Source organism: Limulus polyphemus, unplaced genomic scaffold (genome assembly GCF_000517525.1).
Source record: "Limulus polyphemus unplaced genomic scaffold, Limulus_polyphemus-2.1.2 Scaffold210, whole genome shotgun sequence".
Lineage (NCBI taxonomy): Eukaryota > Metazoa > Arthropoda > Merostomata > Xiphosura > Limulidae > Limulus > Limulus polyphemus.
In genome coordinates this window covers 99,010-111,510 of record NW_013665820.1, presented here as the reverse complement: position 1 = coordinate 111,510, position 12,501 = coordinate 99,010, and the positions used below count along the sequence as shown (strand labels likewise).

At 34.6% G+C, this 12,501-nt stretch overlaps 1 protein-coding gene across 6 annotated transcripts in view; it reads left to right on the top strand.

Annotated features, from left to right (window-relative positions):
* LOC106478417 (plexin-A2-like) overlaps positions 1-12,501 on the top strand; it is a 235,661-nt gene that overhangs the window by 182,766 nt on the left and 40,394 nt on the right. For all 6 annotated transcript variants that reach the window (XR_002609894.1, XR_002609893.1, XR_002609895.1 and 3 more), the window contains one exon: positions 1,776-1,904. Coding sequence is in view for 1 of the 6 variants with exons in the window: in XM_013938958.2 (XP_013794412.1) it covers positions 1,776-1,904 (129 nt within the window). In the remaining 5 variants the exon portion in view is untranslated. The remainder of the gene's footprint in view (positions 1-1,775; positions 1,905-12,501) is intronic.

Below are 12,501 nucleotides of genomic sequence, written 5' to 3'. Positions count from 1 at the left end.
AAATAGAGTAAACTTTCCCACATTGTATTAACAAAATAGAGTAAACGTTCCCACATTGTATTAACAAAATAGAGTAAACGTTCCCACATTGTATTAACAAAATAGAGTAAACGTTCCCACATTGTATTAACAAAATAGAGTAAACGTTCCCACATTGTTTTAACAAAATAGAGTAAACTTTTCCACATTGTTTTAACAAAATAAAGTAAACTTCCCCATATTGTATTAACAAAATAGAGCTTTATTTTGTTAAAACAATATGGGATAGTTTACTCTATTTTGTTAATACAATGTGGGAACGTTTATAAACGTTCCCACATTGTATTAACAAAATAAAGTAAACTTTCCCACATTGTATTAACAAAATAAAGTAAAAAACAAAAAGTCTGATAAGAGATTTAATGGATTTTTGTAGTTCGCTCTAAGCATAAAGTTTATAACATCATTTTTAACACCTTTGTTTGCTTTTCACGGAAAATTTTCAAGAATCTTTTTTTTTCAGCGAAATACGATAGCCTGGTCTCTCAGCAGGATGCGTTATTTTCAGCTTGTTTGTTTTGCGCAGCTTCAAGTTGGAAAGAAAATGTGATTTCTTCATTGAAGTTATAACGTTTAGAGTTTTCAGTTTGATTCAGTGTTCCTCTATTTCTCTCTGTCTGTGTATGTATATAAAATCTGCATGACAAGAGTGTAAATATAAGATTGATAATAGCAGGAAAGAGTTGAAAGGGAAAGGCTCTGGAAAAGCTGGAATTTAAAAAAATGATAAACTGAAAACGGTATAACAAAAGAACAATTGTACTAAAAAAATATTAAAAGCTTACAATCAGAAACAGTGATACTTCAGAATAACCCGGTAAAATTATTAAAAAAATCATAAATTATTATATGTATTTAAATATTGAAATCTATAAGATTGGAAATAGTTAAAATCGCAGAAAGTACGACAAAATGAACTTTTAGCCGAGATTAGAACATTTCCGAATGCGTTAAACATTTTAAAACGTAAAATACATAATGATATGCGCAGTAAAGTATATTTATTTGTAATACTTCATTAGATGTTTGTTTTGCTAATCACTTTCAACGTGGTTAGTTCAAAATACCAGTCTGATACGTTCTCTTTATTGTTTGTTTTGTTGAATTTCGTGTAAAGCTACTCGAGGACTATCTACGTTAGCCGTTCCTAATTTAGAAATGATAAACTATAGGGATGGCAGCTATTGAACGCTGCCAACCTTTGGGCTACTCTTTACCAATGAGGATTGACCTTCACATATAACGCTCCAACGGTTGAAAGGACGAGCATGTTCGCGAGTCCAACGGTCTAACAATCTTAGAAACACTAGTCGGTTAGATGCACCAGAAAGGGTAAGAAGATGCTTAGGAAGGGGGCTGTCCTCCCAGTGGGTCAGCGGTAAGTTTACATACCTACAAAGCTAAAAATTCGCGATTCGATTCGCTGCGGTGCACAGATAAAACAAAAAATCAGAAAGGGTGCTAATTTTTTATATGGTGCATAACGTATGGCGAGTTCTCAATAATAGTGTTGAAATTAATAAGCAGTACTTGTACGTTGAAAACCAAAAATCCTTATTATGTTGTCATTATTCGTTTGCTAAAGCAATTGTTTATTCATATAATTTATTTTTTCTGGTACTTACCTTTTGTAATAGAATAAGTTTACTGTTTTTGATGTACATCTATTATCTGCAATATTAGTACATTTTAAAGAAGCGAGAAATCAGAATTTATTATTTATATTTGTTTTCTAGGCTGTAGTAGATTCTGTAACTAGTGCTTTTGAATACTCCGACTCTATAATCGACGAAGGATCCCCTGTGAACCAGGATTTGACCTTTGACCAGAACCGACACAATCTGTACGTCATGACAGAGAGAAAGGTCAGTTGGATTTTGTTAATACTTCATGTCAGACTTTTATTTATTTTATTTTTTACTGTTGGCGACCCACTTCTCTGAGGGCTTGGGTAAGTAGGTATATAGCGAGTCGGTCGCCAACAGTAAATATCATTTTATTCTACGCCTCATATAAAAATTTCTGTAGGATAGAAATAAACCACTAATTATTTTGAGTTTTTAACAGATTTCATGAAGCTGTCTCTAGACTCTTATTTGTGTTGAGAGAAAATCCGCAGTGATTTCTACCTCACGTTTTAGTTGCTAATAAATTATTTTTTCGAGTTTGTTTATGTTCTCGATAATTTGTTTGTGTGAAACGTGTGCACAAAATCACTGCCTCATAGTATTTTCAGAATTTGCCACTAGTACTTTCGTCAACCATTTCTTTATCGACGATCAACATAGGTGGGAGATACTGGTTTTCTTAGTGAAATAACAGAGGCCAGACGTGACTCGACGTTTGAAAACTTGATTTTCTTCGTGCAGGAGTTTATTGAATTTACTCGGAACGTAATAATTCGTTTTACCATGCACTGACAAGATTAAAGTAGACATTTCTTACTCTAATATGATAATGACACACTCGTTATAACAACAGGTAGAAATACTTTTTTATAGAAGTATTTCTTCTGCTTTAGCGCAAAGCTGCACAGTGTTTTTGTAGTCTTTTTTTTTGGTCTTTGTAGTGGATCGAACCTTGAGTTCCAGCGTCATAAACCCTCAAGCAGGCTGCTGAGCCACCAGGCTACTTTTGATTTTGTATAACATGCCGGTTTATGGTGTAATTAGTACAAATAAATACTGTAAACATTATTAGCGCAAATCTGCACAGTGTATTGTCTTTATAGTGGATCGAACCTTGAGTTCCAGCGTTATAAACCTTCAAGATGGCCGCTGAGCCACCAGGCTACTTTTGATTTTGTATAACACGCTAGTTTATGGTGTAATTAGTACAAATAAATACTGTAAAAATTATAGAAACAAGAAAAGGAGAAAACTGAGAATATAGGAAATAGTTTTGAAACTCTACAAGACAACAAACTTCGGTATATCCTAATATTCGGTTGGGCACAAGGACAAAAATATACATTTCCATTCGGTTAAATTAAATAAAAAATGTAAATATTTGGGTTTAGTTCGAAGAATTCTATTTTCGGTGCATTTAGCCCATATTTCTTTGTAAAGTGTTCACGAACGAATCTTGTAAACATTTTCACGAACAATTTTTAGTTCACTTTACTCGAGTAACAAAAAAGGAATGGTAGCGTTTCCCAGTGTTCGCTATATTGAAAGTTTAAGGCAGACATAATTTTGTATTTGGTTTGATTAAAACATATGATGGACATGAGTAATTGCTTACTTTAAAATTTTCTCATGTTTTACTGCAGTTTAGGGGTGAAGCGAAGACAATAATTTTTGTGAAAAGTTACCCTCTCTAATATAAAATTTTGGTTCTTACTTTTAAGCATGTAGGGGTGAGAAAACTAGAGTTGGGCAATACTCTTGCATAATGTCCCCGATGGGATAGCGGTAAGTTTACTGACTTCGAACGCAAAAATTCACGGTTCAAGTCCCTGCGGTGGATACAGCAGAGAGCCCAATGTAGCATTTGCTCTAAAACAAACAAGCATGCCTCAACCTCTTGCAGATCATTACAGCTAACGTTTTTGTGAACACTACCGTGCTTTCGAGCCTGCATGAAATCTACTTTATGAAAAAACAACGATATTTCTTTCTTTATGTACAGAAACTTTATGTTTAGCTTTAATTATAATTTAAAAGTAACACGTAAAAAAATGCCTCATTATGTTGTTGGTTATAATAAAGAATAAATATAAAATTTCACGTACACAAAGCATAGGTTTCCATGAGATCCATCATAATGTACGCATTTGTTCATGAATACTGCTCCAACAGTCAACCCTCTTCAGACACGCTGAATTACCCAGAAGTCAAAGTTATGAATTAATACGTCACAGACAAGAATTATGGCCTGTAACAATAGTTTGAATAAGAGTAACAATGAGGGTATTTTAATACATGTAAATAGAGATGCACATAATCTTCCATGAAATATCCCATAATAACATTCTGGGTATTCATCAATACATCAGACTTTTCTCTTTTTTTTTTAAGGCAAGTACATCTACACTGTACAGGACAAATGCTCGTGCACAAGAGCGTCCTCTCTGATATTTAAATTTTTGGTTTCACATTTGCAACCAACAGGCTGCTTGATCTCAGGCTTTGCTGGCATGGTCATCATGACAGGTATGGGTCTGCCATTTAATAAGCTGCGACCAGATTCTGTAGCTAGTGGAAGTGCAGGATGATACAGGTGTGCTCGCTTGTACAGAGCTATTTGATACAAGGACCTCAGATTCTGTAGCTAGTGGAAGTGCAGGATGATACAGGTGTGCTCGCTTGTACAGAGCTATTTGATACAAGGACCTCAGATTCTGTAGCTAGTGGAAGTGCAGGATGATACAGGTGTGCTCGCTTGTACAGAGCTATTTGATACAATGACCTAAATAAATGGAAATGAAATGTTATTTTCCGTTGGTTGCCTTAAACCTGATTTGGTTCATACAAGTTGTATCGCTATGACCATAGTGAAGTGGTCTCTATCTTCATTTGCTGTAGCACACTGTTGCTTGAAGAAAGCTATCACTACCAGATTCTACAAAATAGAAATGTCCTACCATGCCCAGAGCAACCTTTACTGCCATTCACTTGAAAAAGTGGCTTACTGTGCCATAGACAGTCATTTGGAACATATATGCATAAAAGGGTAGCTGTGAGTTCTTTTGGGTATTCTTTGTACTTATCGCTCAGTTACTTGACAAGTTCATGGACAAGGGGGGTTCGTGTTGTTTCTCTGAATCCAAAGTTCTTTCAGAGAACCTAGACAATAAAAATGGTACACGTAGATAATTATTTATCTGTATCTGTCTCATAAACAACAACCCATGAATGTCCTAATGCATTGCACCATTTGAGACACAATCTATATTAGAGTCCTTTTACCCGAAAAAAAAATAACACTTAAGTAAATTATTGTTAGAAAAAAATAAACAAAAGTATTAATTATTGCAGACACCAGAAATATGTTCAATTCAACAAAAAAGAATGGTTTTGCTGGGTTAGTCATTTGGGTAATGGATATTCTTCATGAAACGAGCATTTAAATGTCCAAATGCATATGTTGCTACAGATTTTACATAACACAGCTATGTGTAGGAAATTTGGAAGCAAATTTACAATTGTTCAGAGAAGTATAAGTTCCAGATATTTTAGGTGTTCGCTGGAAACATTTATTACTGTATCTTCCAGTAACAATAAAGAACATAAATGACAAGTTACATGAATAATATATGCCCTTCCTGGGCATTTTGACATGTTTGACGTGTTATCTGTTAATATAGCATAATCAGTTGTAAAATGTCAGACGTTTGAAGCCTCATATTCCCAAACGTAATTTTGTAATGATACATTTAAAGCGGCAATATTATAGGGGTATTATAAAAAAATGTCCCAGCCTACCTAGCGCAAGAGCCGTAACACATCCAACACTGCTTTTCTTATACTTAGATAAATCCTCTGTGCAAATATGGCATCTAAAACTTTATATCTGAGGCTGTAATATATAACAATATTTGTGCATGCTATAGATTTTGGCAGTCTGACTACTATGTTCCTTGCACATATTCCTGAAAGATAAAAATGTGACAAGTAAACAAATATATGTCTATTATCATAATTGTCGGATGTCACTGATGTGTGTATATATATCCAGTAACTTAAAAATTGTTTAATTTTGTTATTTTTCAATTCGTTTCGGTGAAACAAAACATTGGGATATTTGCTGTATTCTGTGTTCGATTTATCACTAATATTTAAATGTGGTGCAGTGTAAGCAACTTTTAGCAAAATGAAAAGAACAAATAGGTTGCAGATTTGTTTAAAAAGAAAAAAATAACGATAATTGATGATAACAGTGAGATCTCAAGTTCTTACGGAAAACATATTTTGTCATATTTAAGAAAATCCATATATATATAATACCGCGTTATAAATAATGCTAAAAACAATTCCATTTATTCCGTAACGTATAATAGAAAAACAGGTATATATATATATAGTAATAATTGAGGACAACCATGATATCTTTCGCTCTTCTTCTTCTGACGTGATAACTGAAAATATTTTATCATATTGAAGAAGGGTTAAAAACATTTGTTCTTGTACAAATGATTTTGTTTCTTTATTAGTTGTTAAACACAAAGCTACACAATGGCCTACCTGTGTTGTGAATCCACGAGAATCGAAACCCGTTTTTGTTCTTGTTGTTTGTTTGTTTTTTGCGTTATAAGCTATCAGACTTACCGCTGAGTTAATGAGGTGGAGGGGCTTGTATACATTACAAACATTTATGTTAAGCCCTGAAATCTAATTTAGTACTTCTTCCACAGTCGCCCTCCAAGACATACCAACTAAAAGATTAACTCGCTTATTATTGCTAGTAAGTCATTTGCACATTCCTCCTCTAACACAAACACGACCAGACCTCGAGCATAATCTCAAGGTCGTGGGATGACCACTAACTGCGTACCGTTGTTTCTCAACAGTTATATCTCTGAGAAAAGAACTCGATGCCTCTATAACTCCAAGCACACGCTGTCATATGACCTAAAGGGTTAACTTCCTATAGTAAAACAAGCTCCAACGATTCGTATTCCCAGACTACCACATATATGGCTATTCGTTCATATATGATAAACGTTTACGTTAATCTGTGACCTTTCACTCAGACCTGATTGGTATTCCGTATTCTGTAAATTATTTGTAATGTTTTGTTCATACGTCTATATTTTTACTAACATTTTATAATAATATTGGTAACCTTAAATTTTACACATTACCCCCCCCCCCCCCATTGGTGGTTGTATTATTTGTAGAATTTTATTACGGTTATTTAATTGGAAGTGGACGGTTAACTTTTATAGCTTTAATTTCACCATTGTTTAGTTGACAGTGGTATAAAAAAATGGTAGTTACACTGTAGATTCTCCCTCCTCCCCCGCAACCCGTGCCACACACTCGCGCATCTTACCATCCAGGGAGAGCAAACCGTTGTCAGGTGATCGAGCGGAGTTCTGTGTAGTCAAGTGCGTGTGTGTTGTTAATGTATAAAGCTTCATTGTCTGATTGTCATCTTATACCTCTCTACGCACAGTTGACAACGTTTTTTGTTGTTTTTTTTTGTTTTTTTTTTGTCTTTTACCACACTCCTGTAATTACTGATTGCAGGAAAATGAGATAGATGGACGTCAGTGCAAATCTACCCGTTACATAAGTAATCAATCGACTGACTTATTGTCACATTATTTTTGTTACTGACGTGGCTTATTCAACAGCAGGTAGTATTGGCTACCTAACCAGCTAATCTTTCTGAAGTTAAATGTATAAGAGTTGCACTTTCTTGGGGTTTACTCCTTCACCCGCATTAACAAATTATTCTACTGAACAACCGCATCAGTGTGATTGTTTATATCTTGCCGGTATCTTACTGGTGTTGAGATTATACTGACGACATTGGTTGTGTTTACACTTAAGAAGAACATCAATAAAACTTTTTTCTCTCTCTCTTTCTTTAAACGATGTGAAGTTAATTGCTTCCCTTGCTGCAACATGCCTGTATAAAACTAATTATGTGTAAGAAAGTAAGGTAATCATTCTCACAGAACTTGGCCTTTTTGTTTTGGTGGACTATGATTTACTGCTCATTTATGATTGTTCTCTATTCTTTTTACAACGGAAAACTAAAGAAAGAGCTAAAAAATGTCCATAATAACAGTGCACGATTGTTTCTTCTCCATCTTACAAAAAATGCATGTTTTTAGCAACGATGTTTTAATATCTTTCCAGCTAGATGGTCCTCTGCGGGCCACGCCCCCGACTTTGGCCATCCCAGTTCTTAACACTACAGTTTTCATGTAATTGTATCTTACTTCACGTGACCGCGTGTTTGTCAAGAATCGTAGAAGAATACAAAGTTTTAGTGTTTAATTGTTACATAACTCGTGTTATTACACTGAAGTTGGTAATAGAAAAGATTTACTCTTGAAAAGACATTTTTATCGGTCCAAACACAGACAAAAACCATCGTAGTTGCCTGACAGAATGATAATAATCTATACTGAGCTGAGCTTCCCATGGTGAATTGATTTAGCTTATTCTCAAATAAAAACTCGTTTGTGGTCTTGAAGCTACTTAGAATCAACAGAGTGTCTCGGTGGTGTCCTTTTGTGTATTTTTGTAACAGGATTTTATTATAAGAGCCTAATGCTGTAGCAAGTGTTTATATATGGTATTTGAATTTTTTTATGTGTGTGTTTTTTAAGGAATCAGCATAATATTATTAACAGTCAGAACGTTTTAAGCACATGGATGATCATAATTCATGTAGTTATCCAGATAATAATTTCAGCGTTCGTTGGAACTAACATTCGAAGATGTAAGTGGCCGAGAGCACAAAATAGTTACTTGTCGAGAACAGCTTTGATATTCTCTAAAACACGTGATTGTTCAGAATAATATAGTAATTACTTTTTAAAAACGGTTTCACTCTCCTCTAGGATACACACTGGAATACAATACTGTCCAGGAGAACAAAATAATTATCCACTAAAAACATCTTCAGTTTTTTTCTTTTTAAACACACACACTGGGAAACGTGATTGGCCAGAATAGCAAAATTGATTGGCCACTTTATTAATATCTTAATATCTGCATTTGGTATCTGGTTGACTTATTTTTCGTTATGATGATACCAAAAATGTACGTGATATAGACTTCACAAGATGTCACATACTATGGTATTAACTGTATCACATATAGGGCAGAATATTACAGTTAGCGAATATGACATCCAATTTCGTCCCAAATATAATCAGTCGAATTCGGATCAGGTGATTATGCTGCCCAAAGAGGGCAATTAAAGTGACTGCTGTGCTATTCAGACCGTTATCGTAAAGCACAAGCGCAGCAGGTTGTTTCATTATGGATTTGAATGGCATGAGGGTGGAAATGCAACATTTAGTGCTGAACATGATATAAAACAACATTCAAGTGCGTTTTCGGTGTAAGTTGCCCTTCTATCGAAATCAGAGGATCCAGTCCTTGCCAAGAGAATGTTCCCCGACTCATTACACAGCCTTCAACAAGTTGCACTGTCAGGACAATGCAATAACAACCGCATGTTTTTTTCTCTCCAGGTTTTTATCCTGCCACCAGAGCAATTAAAGGGCGAGACAAGACTAATCAGATCACAATCATATGCTTTTGAGTACTTATTCTCCACACTCTATCGTTAAAGCCATGCGAGATAAGCAGTTGTGGACTGATTGTTGGCTGATATATAACATTTTTTTGTGATGTTAGTTTGATGATATCAATCTTAACTGCTGTTGAAAAAATTGGTCAGATGAGATAGAGCCTGACTTCTGTTGCTCATTACAACCCTGTTCATTCGTCATTTCTCTTAGTCTGTTGTCAGGAGTTGGCAGTTACATATTTTTCTAATGCCACAAAAGACATACTCTGTTTACAAATGCATTTGAACAACTGACCAAAAAAACGTCCTTTGATAACGACGATTTTGCTATCATATCACACTGCCTTGAAAGTCGAATAGATTATTTTCTTTAAAACTAAACATGATATGATTGCACGACCAAATTTATAGGGTTCATGTACTTACTTGACACATTTTGAGGTCTATATGTTTTGCATGTACAAATAAATGGATTGTTTTACAGAGTGGCCAGACAGTGAGTTACGGAGAACACAAAAAAATGTGACACTTCATACTCGGGTTTAACAAAAAATGAGGTTACAGGAATGTTAACCGCTCTATAATTGTTAAACACAACTGTGGCCCATATAAAACTTGCATGGAAATTTGCACAAATATAGTGATAGCTATAATATAATAAATCACTGTCTTTATTACTTTTGTGAGTCTGTCTGCTTATAATGCTAAAAACCTAATTTCGATACCCGTAGTGGGCAAAGGACATATGATAGCCCATTATGTAGCTTTGCGTTTGACAACAAACAAATCACAGCATTTTCTGCTTTGTTTTACGACTTTGTGTGCACCAAAATTGAATCTTGAAAACCCCATGTCAAATTGCACAGTCATAATGTCTAAAATAGCATTGAATACTATTACCCTGAAGCAATCTTCTGTGTCTTTGATCTTTAGTTAATTCATCAAAGTGACATTTTACTAGATTTAAATGCATTTTTTCAAACTTTGGTTTGATGTTTCATTGTTAAGCGATATTAGCACACCTTTCTTGTTTTATTGAATCATGTTGGCACTTAGTGTTTCCCATACATTTTGAAAATGCTCTGCAGCTTGCACTGAAAAGATGATAAACCACATTCACCACACCAAGGATATTTACCAAAGTCATCAACTTGAATTTCTCAAGTTTTTTTTAAATCACATTTAACCTTTGTACTTTCCAGTTACATTATAGTCAAGTCTTTCATTCCATGTACACATAGCACAATTTCACACCCATTAAAGAAACGAGTCGACCAGCCCTAGCGTGGGTATTAGTTTCTTTCTAGTGACCTCTGATTCACTCGTAATGATATCATATTGCATGGATTATTGCTTTGACCAAAACAAGAATGTAAAGTTCGTGAAGAACTGTAAAAATAGTAATGGTCCCTGTAATGTGTATAGCAGTTTAGTTTTCAGGTTCACTGATGTCGGACAGGTAAGTACCAAGATGTGCATTAAACAGAAAATTCAGGAAATTTTTCATAGAAGATAAATCGAACACGTATAACAAAGGAAAACATACAAGTACACGTACAAAACGCTGACTGTAATACATTAAAGAATTGCGTGTTTCACAAAACACCGCGGATTTGTAATAAGTTAGTAAAGGTCCTGGTGTGGTATCCCACAGTCTTAGATACCTTATGCCAGAGCCTCTTTTCATTTTACACATTCGGAATGAGATTAACCCCAACTTTACAGTAACCTGTACAAGCTTCTCTACCCCCCCCCCCCCCCATCATGAACACTGTATCATATAACTTAACCTGGGGCGAAGGATAATGCAAGTTTATTCACATCCTGTTCACAAGAATGGCAGCCACTTGGAAAACGTCTGCACGGAAATTTTGAATATAGCCGAATAGTGATATGTTCTTTCCTAAATAATGAAAAAGTAAGATATAGTAGTTTTCCAATTTCTACAACAATATATTTGACCATAAGGCTTAAATTATGTGCAACACAATACATACAGCACATTCCGCGACTTGACCATATTTTGTAAACCATTCGTGGTAGCAGCGCCGGCCTAACCTTGATTACGGTATTTCATAAAGTCTTACTTTCTCATTAAGGTTTATGATTTCGTTGTCAACAATAATTTAGTTCTCAATTTCTTGAAGATCAAGAAAGCTCTCGATGACTTTCACTTCCTGGGATCCATTTTTCTCATCTATAATAATTTGAACATAATGGAATACTTGACTTTTCTGATTAGCCTTTCAGATGTTTTGCTTTGTATCCACGAAGGTGGCGAATCATGGTGGAACCTGGGTGTCACATTCTAATCGTTTTGGGCACTAAGACTAAAGTCACTTCGATATTTCCTCTGCATCTGACATACGAATTATTTTGTTCATCACAGGATCGAATTCAGCTAATGCAGTTGTTCAATTTATTTGTATTTTTCAAATATTCTACAATACTGAGATATTTTCATCCCAAATAAGCGTTATTTTAAACAGCAATTCAAGAACTTGTGTCGAAAACTATTTGTTTCCATATCTTGCACTCCAGGCCCTTTTCCATTACTTGTAGCGATATACATACTGGAACAGTCATGACCCTGTACACTGTTAAACTCGAGGATGGACACAGTCCATCCACAGTTTTAGGGGAAACGCCATTTTCATACTCCTATGTGCAGAGCTATTTGTTTCGAATAGTATATTTTAAAAGGTTTGAATATTTGCTAATTTATCTTTGCTTTGGTTAGTTTTTTTTATATTTAAAACCCTTCTCTCTTTTTTTTCTTTCCTTTTTAGTGAGTGACGCTAGGACTACTTATTTCCATCGTAGCTTTATTTACGTATCTTAATTTGTCTCTGGAATAAATATTACAATTTATAGTACTGTTTCAACTTGACAAGCTTTACAGCTGAACTACTAAACAATTTTAAGCATTCAATAACATAGCTCTAGGGTGATCATGTGTCAATAAATGTTATACTGTGATTCACAATAATGTGGTAATTTATACATGTAAAGGTACAAACAGATCCACAATTATGAACAACATAGGTGGACTACAGCTCAAAACCAGAACTAACTTCAGCTGTCAAAAACATAAGCATTGTTGTCAACTGTGTAAAACTTATAGCTAGATACAAATCAATTCAAGATGGGATTTATTGTAGTAAATGAAACACGTACACACACACACATACATACAGTGTGTATATATATATATATATATATATATATATATATATATATACA